This window comes from Amblyomma americanum, chromosome 8 (genome assembly GCF_052857255.1).
Source record: "Amblyomma americanum isolate KBUSLIRL-KWMA chromosome 8, ASM5285725v1, whole genome shotgun sequence".
NCBI classification, from domain to species: Eukaryota; Metazoa; Arthropoda; class Arachnida; order Ixodida; family Ixodidae; genus Amblyomma; species Amblyomma americanum.
In genome coordinates, this window is record NC_135504.1 from 37,257,031 (window position 1) to 37,272,296 (window position 15,266).

Consider the following 15,266-nt stretch of genomic DNA (forward strand, 5'->3'; position numbering starts at 1 on the left):
TCAAGTTTATTTTATTTACATCATAGGTGTGGGTAGGTCCGGGTAAAAAGTGATCGCAGACCACTTGAGGGACCCCTGGACCCCCCTTTGCAAGGCATACAGCAGGAAATATAAGTACTATGTAAAAGATTACAAACATCGGAGGATCGGCCAACACTACAGACAAAACTTTTTACACAGATATACATACAAAATATTTTTTACATAAAAAATACATATATACTGAAACAGCGTTTTATTACTTTTGTAAAGGCGGCTCTAATTTCGCGCAAGCTGCTTTTTGAAATATTGACATTCATCGACTGTGATTGGTTTAATAATTGTGGCATATTGTAGCGTAACATTTGATTCCCATAGTTGGTGCAGCAAAAAGGAATAAACGATTTTTCGGTATTGTGCAGGGTATAAGCCGGTGCAGTTTGAGTGAGGCAAGTCATGTCTAGTAATTACTCGCTCGAATGCACCGAGCACAGCCATGGAATTGCTAAGAAGTGCTTTCTTTTTCTTTGTAGCCGTATCGTATCGCTGTGCTTGCTAAGGTGGAGCTAATGAGTAATTCAGTGCTCCTTTAACTGTGAAATATGTTTGTGTGTGTTGTTGATGTTTGGCTATCATTCTAACTGTGGTAGTGCAACTTTCATGTGGTTTGAATGTGTTCAAGGAGCATTCATGCCCACGTGAGATTTGTGTGTTTGTAGGAAAGCGCCTTGTGTCTGTACAGTGGTCGTTGGCTTATGAAAGAATGATTGGACTGACCGTTCCTCAGCCTTGTAAGCTGCGGCTTGCTGGCTGCTCAAGCCGCTCACATGGCAGCGGAAAATCCAGCGCAACTTGTGTTGAAAGAAAAAAATTTTTGGAAAGATGAAAGAAAATTGTGCTCAAATGCCTTTGGTTTGCTTTGAGCATAGTTGAAAATTGTTTTTAAAAGCTTTGTTAAAGTGCTCTGAGCACGAATTAAAGTTGGCTTATAATGATGGGGTACCGCAACCTAATCACAAAGAGACAACCCTCACTGGAAGCGGAGCTTCTGTAAGCTATAAATGACCACAAAACGAAACACAGGCGTTGGCCTCGCTGGCCGATTTTGCAAGTAGAATGCTTGCGTCGACACCAGTTTTTGTGTGCAAATCCCAGAGGTTACGTTGCACTGCCCTTCACTTCAAAACAAGTGGTGATGCGTCTTTTTGGATAAGACTGTCGGGAGTTCAAGCTACCCAGTTGGAAAATTTCTAAATTCGATTTTCTCGCCAATAAACGTGTCTGTTACTGCCAGGCAAACGTCAACATACCCACAGAGGGCCAGGGAATCAATTTATTACTGCGAGATAAAAGTTGGATGTGTCCCTCTCTGTCCCATTAAGAGGTCGCCCTACGTTTTGAAAAAAAAAAAAAATTATTATTGAAGTCACAATTGTGCAATCTTCAGGAAACTTGTATTTTTGTGTGCTCATCCTATATATGTTATTTAATTTTATGTAAAACAAGTCGTCGTGCACTTATACATTATGTTATGCAAGTCCTTTGGAGGGAGGTTTTAAGAAATTTCGCTGCAGGGAACTTGCTAAAATGCATGCCATTGGTTTGTCTTGACATCGTTAAGAGTAAAATTGTCATGCTTCCTATCATAGAAGGTGAGTTATGGAGATTTGAAGTTGCCACTTCAAATACGAAATGAAAGGTTAGGATCCCTGTTTCTGGAGCGGCAGCTTAAAAACCCTATAATTCAACTTCCATGGCATATTTAATATCAGCACACAAAAATACATGTTTCCTGAAGTTTGCATAATTGGGAACTCAATAATCAAAATTTCTTTTAAAAAGCAAGGTCCCCCCCCCCCTAAATGGCAGTGTCATATGTGCATCTGAATGTTCTCTCTCAGTGCTGAAAATCCAATTTGGTTCTGCTCTCTTTTCCTGTGCAGGTTGTTTGTGAACTACCGGTTCATGCGAGGGATTGAGCAGCAGTTCCTGGCACTGCAGAAGGGCTTCAGCGAGCTTATCCACCCAAACCTTCTGAAGTCCTTTGACGAAAAAGAGCTTGAGGTAAGTAACCACAACTGGCACTGCTTGTCTTTTGTTGTCACTTGTGAAGGGTCGTCTGGGCATACGTGCTTTTTTTTAAATTGAGTATGTTCCCTGGTCAACACACTGAAACTGCGCGATTTCTCCGCAAGTGCAAACAGTGTATTAAGATGAAAGCCCTTAATGGCTCATACTCGCGGTGACCGTCCGTCCGGTCACGTGACCTCGCGGTGATCGTCCATCAATTACATTGCCGCCTAGATCACGTGACCTACCTGCGCACGTGACCCAGGTCACGTGACCTAGGTCGTGTGGCACCATGCTCGCGCAAGCTGCTTTTCTCCTCTGTCGTGAAATGAATTCAAGCGCAGCTAATTCAAATCAATGCAATGGTTCTCAAACGGCTCTCGCCTTTCGGCAGTTAAGAGATATCTAAGTGCCTCCAATGAATTTTTATCCATCGCTGCTGTAAAGCTGCTGTTAGGTGCTATTTTCTTAACATTGGGAGCAGTACAAGCTCCCAGTGGCAAGATTGCAATGCATTGTGAAAATTCTGGTTGCAAAAGGTAGAGCACATAGTTTGACTTTCCCCTTGTAAGGCTCTGTGTCTGCATTTACTTGTGGAAACGCTAAGGAATTACAGTACTGGTGTTTTTCTGTTTATCTTCAGCCTGACGTAGTCTTCATTCAAAAGAGGCATGAAGTAGCATTTTGCGCTCTCTTGACTAACCTGTGCCCTTCTTATAATGAATTCCTTGCAATAGTGCTGCCATAGTGTACCTTTAACCGTTCAAAAGAAGTTCGACCAGTAAAGTTAAAAAGCTCAGCATCAGGAACGTTAAAAAAGGGCCAAGTTAAGAAGGTCAGAGTACAAGAGAAGAAACCGTAGGCAGCAGCCCCGCAGTGTTGTTCAGAAGGCATCTTTTACGCAGCTTGACTGGAATTTGCACCTTCTGCGGCATTCTTTCTTCCCCCATACCCAAGTTCTCTAAGTTGTCATTGCCCGTTCAGGCCATTGGATGTGGAGTGTGTTGTCTTTAGGCATACTGTGACAATTGTGTACAGGCGTGTGACACTATTGTTGTTGTGACATTGTGATGTAACCTAACCTAAACTAAACTAACCTAACCTAGACGCCTTCACATTGCATGTAGGCACGTGATGATGTTGTTGTGGTGACATTGTTGCGATATCTGGGCCATTGACGTTGTGGTGCTGTCACCTGACTCCCTATTTCCTCCTCTTTTCCGTGCACAGCTGGTGATTGGTGGCCTGGGCAAGATCGACTTGGAAGACTGGAAGGCCAACACGCGGCTCAAGCACTGCACGGCCGACAGCAACGTGGTCAAGTGGTTCTGGCGCACGGTCGAGTCGTACAGCGAGGAGAGGCGCGCACGCCTCCTCCAGTTTGTCACGGGCAGCTCGCGGGTGCCCCTGCAGGGCTTCAAGGCACTCCAAGGTGAGGGAAGGAAGCAGCCACACTTGCACACTGATGCCAGTCACAGCTGTTTGCCTTTGTGCAGCACGTTCAGCAGCCTGTTCTCATTACGCCATGGAGTTTCTTACTGTTAACTAGAGGGAAAGCTGGCGCCCCCGCCTATGGGAGTTTGCATGGAGCTTCCTCGAGACCACCTGTACCACCATGGGCGCGCTAAGCATCGTGGGGCGAAGAGGTACCGAATGCAGAACCACAACTTTTGGCCAAAAGATAATAAAAAAACAAACGTTTGATAATCAAGAATGTCCTATCATTCAATATCCTGTCTCTAAATCGCAACAAACGAGCAGAAAAGCATCTAAATGCAAATTTTGCTCAAAATAAGCGATGGATTGCTCTCCTATTGGCCAAGCATTGCAGACCACAATAGCCAATATTTCGTGCTTAACAGGCGCACTTTTAAAAATAGATATGTTTTTGAAAAAAAAAATGTGGCTTCAACATTTTAAAAGGTTTTTCCACAGCATTTCGGAAAACAAAAACCTTTTAGTGGCGTCGTGTGCTGTTGCATTCTCGCTACTATGGCTTTTGCGCACTACTTTTACGCCGAAGTCGTTTGCATGCAGAGCGCGCCATGGATACGGAATGGGACATCTCTGTCACGCCACTCTGTGTTCCTGAAAAAAACCTACTGTCCTGCACCAAGTAGCTCATTGCCCCATGATGCTTTGCGCGCCCATGGAGGTTCAAGTGCAGCGCCGCCAGCTTTCCCTCTAGTTAATAGTCAGAAACTATGCATTACGCTACTCTGTGCAGGCTGAACTAGTCATTCAGAAAGCAGTGGGCAGGGTGCTCTGTTGTATCATTTGAGTTGCACAATGTGCCTGATGTCGGTTCAGCAAAAGGCAGCAGCAGTTAGTGGAAGCCTCGGGAGTTTTTTTTTTTTTTTTGTCTCTGCTGGCATAGTAACGCAGCAGTGGTAGAGGGAAACACCAGCAGTTACATTTTTAGGGTGGTAGGAAGGTCGTTTGCTACTGCTACCCAAGCCAACTATTCAACGCCAAGAGTGCCAGCAACTCTTACCTAATGCTGCCCTTGTGGCTGCTTCGTGACTGTGGTAGCAAAGGTCGTTATTAGCCACTAACTAGAGGCTCCGCTCTTCTTTGGAGGTACCTCCGTCGAGAACGAACGGTGCACACACGGAAAAAGACAGGAGTATAGAAAATGACGACAGACAGCTCTGTGTCTCGTTGTGTCTATGTCTTACTGTCTATAGCTTGCTGTCCCTCTGTGTCTCAGGTTGATGCAGGGCTGTGTCTTGTTCCTTTCTGTCTTCTTGCCTACATGTTTGTGCACGCTATATGTGCTGTCAGTTTCAGTCGCTCAAAAAAAGCCTATCAGTGGCATTCTTGAAAGACAGCCAAAGATATGCACCTATTCAATGGTGCAGACCTGTGCAAATGAGGAGGTCTTTAGCCACAATCTTGGCCAGCTCCCCCTTTTAATTGTGTTCCACTCATTTTAAAAAGATTTGATGCTTAATTTCAGAATGTTAGCAGAATTGCTGCTGTCAAATCAGCTGGGTCCTTAGTAGATATGCTGGTACTGAGTGCATGTTAACTACACATGCTGAAACAATCAATTCAGTCTGTATATGCGGAAAAAGGATAACTGCCCAGCTTACCATGCCACCCACACAAACAGGAGCCTATTTTTGACAAACATAAAAAAAAAAACAATTATTTCATGTTGGAGCCAAACTAGGAGTATGCAGGACGTGGTTAAGCTTTGCAGATGTTAGACAGTTTCTTATTTACAAAATTGATTTTTCAAAAAGTGTTGATTCAGAATATGTTGCGCACTTGCATTGTGTCTGTACCAGCATCTGTGGATATCTGTGCTTGCCTCTTTACTCAGAGCCCATTGAAGGTTTCAGCAGTATTAAGTAATATACTAGCTTTTTCAGGGAAGGCATAAAAATTTTCAAAAGTAGGCTTTTTGGTATAAAAATATGGCTTATGCGGCATTTACTACATCATAAAGCCCGGACACCAGACACCCCACCCCCCCCTCCTTGCCAAAAACAAACAACTATGCGCTGGTATACAAACAGGCCATTGCCATGGGAACGCAGTGTGCAAGGGAGTGACCCAGTGGCTTTTTCACAGTGCCTAAACACAAGGGGATGGAGCATTAAAAAGTTACAACTACATGCTTACATTTGTGTTGGCCGAATTTGAGGAAACTGGGCTTGAAGAACTGCTGCGACTTCTCCGCAGTGCACTGATGCGAGCGGGCGAAGCATGCAATACCAATGAGGAAGAGCTCTCAATTGCTTTCACTATTGCCGTGAATTGGTTTGGTCTATGGGGTTCAGCGTCTCACAGCGACTCGGGCTATGAGAGATGCCGTATTGGAGGGCTCCGGATAATTTCAACCACCTGGGGTTTTTTAACGTACGCTGACGTCACACAGTGCACACGTCTCTAGCATTTCACCTGCGTCAGCAACCGAGCACCATAACCACTGATCCACCGTGGCGTCTCTAACCGACCGAATGCGTACCAAAGTTTTTTCGGCGCTAAGGACAATGTAGTTGTGGACCGAATTCTCCTTACATTACAATAGCAGCTGTTCAGACTTTGAGCGAAGATACGCTAATTGACATTTTTATGAAATGGAAGTGTTAATAAATTCTTTTGTACCTCATTCATAGGCTACAACTTTCAATATCTCAAGCAATTTATTTCATTTGTTTTCCTGGATAACATGTTTCCGCCCCCATGATTTCTCAAAAACTTATCTATGAGGTTTCTACCGCTACCGTTTGTGACCTGTTCATTTGCTTGTTACGAGTGCCGCCAATGTCATTTTCCTTCAGGGCTGGCTGTAAGCAGTAAGCCACATGTTGTGTTTGTGCTGTTTGCCATAGGTTCGACGGGAGCGGCAGGCCCTAGGCTGTTCACGATACACATGATCGACGCCAACACGGACAACTTGCCTAAGGCACACACATGGTAAGTGTCCCCTTGTTCCCTTGCTTCTTTTGCATTTTTTTCCTGTTTGTTCTGTTGCTGTTGGAAGGAAGTAGGTACCATATTTACACGATTGTAAGTCGACTCGAATGTAAGTCGACCCCCCTCCCCCCACATCACATTTCTGAAGAAAAAAAAAACAAAAAAAAAAGCTTGGAGGTCGCTAACGCTTGGCCTTGAATAATAGAACGCGACAGAACTATCCTGTGGCCTCCGCTTATCACCAGCCGCTATCGGCTATTCGAAAACGAAAATGTATTAGTCACTGGACTACTCGTCCACACTTGCGTCATCGTCCTCACTAGCGCTGCCGTCGTGATCGCGGCTGCGGTCCCACAGCACGTTGTTCTAACTTCGTCGTGCAGCGAAATCTTGCACTTCGCAAACAGCCACATCGTGACATCGTGTGGAACAGCTGAAAATTTTGCCTCGCTGCAGCTGCCACACCTGTATCACCCGTTGTGAACGTCGAACTTGTGGCCTGGCGCGCAGTTTGTTTCTTTGGCGTAAAGAATGACGGCCATCTTGAATGTAGCCATGAACGAGCGCCGGTCGCTTACTGGACCCAGAGCACAAATGATGAATGACGAAGCACTACATTAAAAACTTGTGAAACGTGGCTGGCCGTGGTCAAATATGTCAGAGCCAAAGAGAAACTACGCGTGAGCGGCGTCGGCTCTTCCGTCGGCTACTGACACTTCCCGGCACCGCTGCGGTTCGGGGGGGGGGGGGGGTACCACCGTGACTGGAACAGCGGCCCTTCCATCAACCATCGACACTCCCTTGAGCGCAGATTGCGCGGTTGAAAGTAAACAAAAAAAACTACTTGGACGACGCCTATTAAGAGTGGAAGAATGCAAATGCGTTATCGGGCCGCCGCCACCGCTTATCAGCAGGCGCAATCTGCAGCCACATGTGGGGCATGGGCTGATGCCGGTTTGCTGCTTATCGACAGCCACCGTCGGCCACCATGCACAGGGTGGGGATGCCGGTTCTGCGCATTGACATAGCAGCTGCTCACGGCTAGCTCCAAGAGTGATGCGACGGTGCCGCGCAGCAAAAATGCAGCCACGCTGTAGCATGCCTGATATCTCATTTGTCACCCTTATGTATGGTGTGATGCTTTGGTTTTGGTTTTAAGTCGACCCCCCCACTTCGGATTTTCAAATTTTAAAAATTGGCTAACTTACAACCATGTAAATATGGTAGTATGTGGAATTCCAGAAGTTAGCTGCTCTACAGTTGGTCTACAGTGGCTGTGCTGCCGTTGTAATACCAACAAAATTTTATTAATAGCACAGCAGGAAAAATTTGACAGGATTCCTTGTGGCGTAGCATGAAGTGTAGATGGTCATGGCTATTCTTATTCTTTTTATTCGCTGATCGTAATTGCTGTTGGTTAGTGCAGCTGGTGAGGGTGTTCCACTTCGTTGGTGTTGCCTTGCTGAAAAACACTCATATTCAACAGTTTTTAGTGCCATGCGACCTTTTGACATTGCTGCTTTTGTCTCTCATGTGGTGGCTACAGTTAAGTGCATGTGAACATGTGCCAGCAGCAGCGTCATTTTCATAGTCTCCCTGGCATTTACTTTGACAGCGGTCAGGAGTGATGCTGTGCACAGTTTCCATCCGTCACTATGAACAGATCTGCCTTGAGAAAGGTGGATGAACACATTTAAGTTGTGCTGCTTCACATAATGGTCTAAAAATTGCTTCAGCAGGCCAGCATTACAATTATACATCACGTTGTCAACCCTTATCACATGAATCTTACAAGAGGGCTTTTCCATGTTGCAAGATGCCATGATGCCGTCTGAATCATGTCTTCAGCAGAAGTGTTTGCAAGGGCTCTACTGGGAGCTTCTGTAATTTCTGGCATTGAAATTATAAAACCTTTGACATGCTTTCCCGATTTCCTGCTTTACCGATTAAACTTTATTTGTTTGTTTGTTTCATTGATTGATCGATACTATCCACCCACTGGGAATCGTAACAGAAAATGAATTTTAAAAAAATAATTGAAAACTGTCGTGTAACAGTTATGATGCTTTTGATGCCTGAACCACTCCCGTTTTTTTCTATGCACAGTTTCAATCGCATCGACCTGCCCCCGTACGAAACACAAGAGAAGCTCGCTGAGAAGCTGACCCAAGCCATCGAGGAGACCTGTGGATTCGCTGTCGAGTGACTCTTAGTGTTTGTTATTATTTTTCTAATTCGCCGAATCCGCTACGCATCACCGCCGTCATCGTCATCATCAACAGCAACAGTGACAGAGTGGCAACGTCATCTGCGACTCTCGCGTTGCGTCCCGTCACCCGCAGCTCAGTGCACTGTGTACGCGTGTGTTCTCAAAGAGTGGAGCCGGTGTCTAGCGCGTGAGAGGACATTCAGGGATGCCGAGCAGCTGCCACAGCTGTTGTGTCAAGTCGTGCCCTGGTGACACGTTTGAACGTTGGAGAGAGAAGCGGAAAATTGTTGCTTTGTACCGTTTTGATGTGTACGCTTAGGCAAGCAGCAGGAGCAGCAGCTTGTACGGGTCTTCTTTCTTTTCCTTTCTTTCTTCATTTTTATTGTTAGTCTTGCTTGTGCTCTCAAAACTCTTGTGTGCATTGCCGCGGGGAGCGAATGACTCATATACACACTCCCACTTCACTCGCCTGCGGCCGGTTTATTTGTCACGTGTGATAAGAAGCTGTACGTGTACCAGCTCGGAAGGCTGAAGGATGCTGCAAAGCACCGTCTTCTGTCTCTCTCTCTCTCTCTCTCTCTCTCTTATTTTTTTTTGTGCTGCCACTGCCACACTATGACTGAACAACGAGAAATCTTTTTTTTTCATCGCCTTTTTTTTTCCTTCTTTCCAGTCAATGTTGTGTTCTGTTTGTTTGAATCGCATTGTACAGTATTGTCGTCGCACGTGCCTGAAACGTTGCTTTGGAGCATCTCACGGATCACTACTCGTTGCTTGGTTCCGAACTCTGTCTCTCTATGCAAAAACTCGAGCCGTGTTGAGGTTTCAGGCTCGGCAAATCCTTGGATTGTTGTTCGTGGAGTTGCACTTATGAGGGGCGTTTAGCAAGTTTTCTCAACTGGGCTGCGACTTTTTTTGAAAGTGACGGAGTTGAAAGCCAACGCATTCAGATAAAAGCGTGGAATGCCTACTTTCCCATGAGCACTTTGATTAGTCAGTACCAATATGCATCTGCTGGTGGTGTATGAATCTCTGCGATAAGTGAAGAAGAATGAAGGTTATTCTGTGCATCAGCAGGACACCTTGTTGTTGACTTTTTTTGTTAGACTCTGAAGTGCTACTCTTCAAATGTTCCTCAGTCTTGGGGAAACGGTGTGAAATCTGGTGCCGTGCAGATTTTTCTATGACGACGTGGATATTAGGGAACCAGTGGTAGCATGGCATCACCACTGGTGCAAACAGTATCAGAAAGTGACATACTCTTGGAAAAGGAGACTGTCCAGTCTTTTATGTTAATGTACTGTCCTTCGATTCAGTCACAAAAATAATATGCAGCCAAGAAATCAAAACTTATTGAACACCCATTGTCAAGTGTAGTACCATGGAGCTGTTAGGAGGAGACTCATTTCTGTACATAGAGCCACCCTTCTGCACCGCTGTGGTGCCCTTAGTTAATATGTATTGCTAAAGCTTGTTCCTTCTTTTTTTTTTAAGCACGCTGCTTGGTTTCCCAAGCAGCCCGTCCGTTGTCTTTTTTTGCTTTTGTTATTTTTTCAAAGGCTTTTATTTTTTTTGCACAGTGAGCAATGCTTTTCTGGTAAATTCATGCCTTGCTGCTTGTGAATCCCTTGTGGTTTCATGTTTAGGCCAAAAATGGCGCAAAAGCAGTTCAGTTTTACTGTTCAGTTGTATAATATTTGTTTCCTGCTTTGTGGACTTTTTTGTTAAAACTGAGCTGGGCCAGAAGCTTGGTTTGGCAGCCTGGCTTATTCGTTTGTTGCGCGCCTGCCGTCGTAAGCTTATGGAATGCGGCATTGGGGAAGAAATTTTTTTTTTTTTTTTTGCATTCAGGGCACATTCATTGGGATTTAATGGTGAATTGCTAAATTTGCACTCTTGGAACTATGCTGAGTATGTCGATTCCAGGCTGCTTGCTAATGCTACGATGAAATTGTTTTTCGTATATGATACAATCAGTCCATTAAACTTTTGACTGCGGTCATACGTTATATAAATCAGGGCCAAAGTCAATTTGGAGTTGCACTCGTGTAAACAAAGATGTGGCTAACAGGTTAACTTGTCGAGTTAACGAGCGAGTTAACTTGTCATGCAAGTGTTAAGAAGTAAAAACAGCTCAAAGTGAATTGTGCATTGCTAGTAATAGTTAACGTGCCTTCTCACCAGATGACAACCCGGTGGCCAGTTTGTTCAGAGAAAGAACCACATATTGGTAACAAAAAGAAACAAAGATTACTGTGATAAGTGCTGAAAAAAAGAATTGCTTTGGAAAAATTATCAAAAAGAAGCTGGGCCTAAGAGGGTTATCTTAATTTTTTATACTTGTTTTTGTGATGTGCTGTGCAAAAATGCACCTGTAATATTTTTTTGTGCTTATTGTTGGACAAGTGTTTCTGCATTGTCATGGTTTGTAACAAATTTTGCACCTTATTTAATGGACTGAGCTTTTTTGCCTGACCGTGTAGTGCTTTATTTTTTTTTTTTTAAAACCGTGTGTGTATTCCGTGTTGTGTTTATTGACCGCAGTGCATTTTAAAATTTTTTTTGTTGCCGCCCGCCCCACAGTTATGGTTGGGGGAAGTAGATGTTACACCGCACCACTTGTCTTGTGTCCATTATATATTGCAACCAGCTGCAACTAGTCCAGTGTCCCTCCCTACCCTGTAACTGTTTTTGTTTTGCTGACTATACCATGCAATCATTGATTTATGCGTCCACCCCCCTTACGCCAGTAGTGTGGGGTGTATTTACCAGCGCAGAGAAAGTCGTGCATTTGCTATCGTCTACAGCGAGCGGTGAGAGCAGTCGTCGTCTTCCTTGGAGGCCATGTTCAATTGATGGCACGTCTTGCATGCAGCAAGCGACGAATACCTACTGAGATCTCACGGTGGCGTTCAAGGGTTACTCTTCTGACATACCGACAAAGCTTATCAAAAAGAATAAGCCAAGCTGATTACTGCGTTCTTGTACCTTTTCTTTCTCCGCATTTTGCGCGGTGACTGAGTAGTCATTCTTCAACTGCACTCGGAACTTCGCCCAACATGTGTTCTTTCCTACTGTGCACTAAATTTCATCCCATGTTGAGTTTGCATTTCCTTCTAAAGTAATCAAGCAAGCAAAATCGTGGAGCGGTAGTGGTTAGTGGCAAGGTCATGTTTGGATCAGCTTTCGGGTGTCAGAGAAGCTCGGATGTGTGTGTCACATCAATGACTCTGCATGATAAGAGTTTAGGATGGCTTATCTCTTAAAAGATAGGGTGCATGTGTAAACCTGAGGTTAGAATGCAGCTCATGCTGATTTTTCTCCTTATTTATTTCTCTTATTTAGGACTCAGTCTAGTAGGGCAGATTGTAAGAATGAAAATCTGGGAGGCCATTTCTTATGCTGCATTTGTAAAAAAAATACAATGTGGCCACTAAGCTTATGAAGAACGATGTTGTTGACACACACACTTGCGACTCCTCACAGGACATGAGCTTGAAAGCTTCCTTATCATGTGACTTTCCTGCCCTTGGCGCCGCCTAGTACGATGCATGCGAGTTCGTGCAGAAGCCGTTGTGGCTGTGAAGTTGTTTGCCTGGAATCATAGGAAGAGTGCCTGTCTCCTGTCTTGATGCTCCTTTTAGCAGACAGTTTTCTGTCGGAGGAGCAAAAGTCATTTCACATTCCAAGCAAAAAAGCGGCAGGAAGTTGACGAGCCTGCCGAGTCTCAGCGCAGCGTCACGGATATAAGCCAGCTAGAGGGGTTTACTCCCTCAAGATTTGTCATACTCGAAGCTTGTGCAGACACTTGTGCCGAAGCCGAGTTGTTTTCGATATCTGCCGCAGCTTTTGTTGGGGAGGGGTCATTCTAGGCGAGCTCAACTGAGCGGTCATGTTTGATGACTAACATATGGAATTTTTTTTATTACATAGGCTCCTTTCCACATCTTCTGACACTGCCATTTGATGGCTCAGGCTGCTTTGTGTACTTATCACATACTTGACGTAGTAGTAATCTGTGCAGCCGGCAACCGTATAGTATACTCTCCTGTAAATTTTTTATGCGCGTTTGTATAAGTTGTTTGATGCACCATTTTCTCGCAGACATGCCTTGTTTAGAGGCACAAGCGAGTTGTTGCGGTTTCCGTGCTTGTCAAAGCGAGCAGAATGCTTTTCCGACTGAACGCGTTTACTGTTGTTGGGGTGTCACACACGCATCTCAATTTCCAGAGTTCAAGTTGACCCTTGATGATCCACTTTGTGTCTGCAGATGAATGAAAGCACAGAGCACATGTCTGGATGCATGTAGTTGTCATGTGTGCTTTTAGAAATACCTGTACAAAGTTAGTGAGGAAACCTTGTTAAAAGCGCTTTTTCTGCGGCCCCCGTGCCTCGGGAGTGTCAAATGCCAACGTAGTTGAAAGTACCAGACAGCATTGGACTATCTTTCTCTCTCTCGCTTTTGCGATAGTGGTGCGCATGCAATCGTCGTTTGAAATGGTGTGCAAGAAAGGGTGCTTGGTGGTTTCTTTGCCATGCCAACAGTTGTGCATGGTTAGGGTGCATGCCTTGTGTAGATTTCTTTTCCCCATTCCCCTTGTTCTGGTCATACGTGCTCCTTTGCAGCAAAGTCAACCAGACAAAGACATTACCGAGTGTTTGCTGCATGGTAGCTATGAGAAATCATTATGTTGTAAAACTCTTTAGTTATCCACGAACCAGCTTCTGGTATTGTCCTTGAGTGAAGCAAAAAAAAAATTGGAACCATGCGCAATTCTCTCACTGCCACTAAGAGTAGACCAGCCATAGTTTTGAGCCCGCGACGTTATACACTGCTGCAGCCGTGCACCATGGTTTGTGCCTTGTGGCTTTGTGCGTTTTGGAGCCAGGATAACATTTAGTGGATACGAATGTTGGAACATGTGTTTGAAGAGAGAACACACTGCACTTTCTTGCGTGTAGTGTGTCGGCCGTTTTGTCAATGCATTGCTTTTCTTGTATAAAAGCTGTCTACCTAGTGACCAGGATTTTGCACCTTGCATTCGATGTGCAGCATTTGATGTTTTCCTTGTGAGAGTCCAGACAACTTAGACCATAATTTCTTAAAATACTTCCATTGTTTCCTGCGATGTGTATGACATCGGAGGATGTGCGAACACCATGCAAAATAAAGTTGTACCATAAAGAGTACTGTCTTGTGTCATCATTGCTTTTTCTGTAACATGTGATTAAAGTTAATTATATGTTTCTTTGTGGAGGATATTTATTTTCATAGCTGTTGTTTTAATTGCACTTAGTGCATTCTGGGTGTCAAAACGAGTGGGTTTTTAGACGGAAGCAGGTCTGGATGGCCTAAGAATGAGTTGAGGTGATATGCTGTAGTTGCTGCCACTAAGGTTACTCCAATGTGTGCAGTGTTGTGAGAAAGCACAGAATATCATTGTACAGCCAACCTGTGCACGTTCATCCCATAACGAAGCAGAACACTATGGTCTATTAGGGTATTTCTCAGCTGTGGCTACTTTTCAATACCATCGCAGGTCTCAAAGAGGTCGAACACTACTCACCCATGAGGAAAAGATGATGGGAGAAATGAAATGTGACAGGTGCCACAGTAGAGGTAGGATCCCTAGGGACCATAGTGGAGGGCTCTGGATTATTTTCGACCACTGTAGGGTTTCTTTTATGTGCACTAAATTTCGTACACCCTGCACACAGGCGCTTTTGCATTTCGCCTCTTTCAAAGTGCTGGCGCCGCCGTAGGGACTCGATCCCGTGACCTCCTGCTCAGCAGTCGACTGTCCACACTAGAGAAGAGTTGATATGGCTGATATGAGGCAAGCAAAAAATAAAAATAGATCTTTGTGCAGAGTACTGTGCTGAAAAACAAAATTTTGGTAAGCAGCTTTTATTAATTTTATTTTGGCTTAAAAACAAACATCTAGTTTTCCTGGCGCAAATCATCGTGGGATTATATTGATATCGTCGACGAAAGTCTATTGTACGTCTGGTAGTGAGATATGTTCGGACAGGTGCATAAATTGTATTTGGTTGGGATCATCATTTTGATCAGGCCATTAGAAAAAAAATTGAAAATTGGTTTTTGAGGAAAGGAAATGTTTGGATGGTTAATGGGGGTTTAACGTCCCAAAGCGGCTCCAGCTATGAGGGACGCCGTAGTGAAGGGCTCCGGAAATTACGACCACCTGGGGTTCTTTAAAGCACTGACATCGTACAGTACACGGGCCTCTAGAATTCCGCCGCCATCGAAATTCGCCCGCCGCGGTGGCTCAGTGGTTAGTGCGCTCGGCTACTGATCCGGAGTTCCCGGGTTCGAACCCGACCGCGGCGGCTGCGTTTCAATGGAGGCGAAACGCTAAGGCGCCCGTGTGCTGTCGGATGTCAGTGCACGTGGTCGAAATTATTCCGGAGCCCTCCAGTACGGCACCTCTTTCTTCCTTCTCCCTCGTTTATAGCTTCCCTTAATTACGGTGCGGTTCAGGTGTCCGCCGATAAATGAGACATACTTCGCCATTTCCTTTCCGCAAAAGCCGATTATTATTATTTTCAAGTTCATTGG

The 15,266-nt window shown here is 44.7% G+C and overlaps 1 protein-coding gene across 1 annotated transcript in view; it reads left to right on the forward strand.

The window, feature by feature from the left end:
• LOC144101376 (E3 ubiquitin-protein ligase SMURF2-like) overlaps positions 1-13,873 on the forward strand; it is a 121,235-nt gene extending 107,362 nt beyond the window's left edge. Inside the window, exons 16-19 of the mRNA XM_077634508.1 lie at positions 1,923-2,043; positions 3,280-3,481; positions 6,393-6,477; positions 8,584-13,873. Of these exons, the coding sequence (XP_077490634.1) occupies positions 1,923-2,043; positions 3,280-3,481; positions 6,393-6,477; positions 8,584-8,683 (508 nt within the window). The 3' untranslated portion in view covers positions 8,684-13,873. The remainder of the gene's footprint in view (positions 1-1,922; positions 2,044-3,279; positions 3,482-6,392; positions 6,478-8,583) is intronic.
• Positions 13,874-15,266: the final 1,393 nt, after the last annotated feature.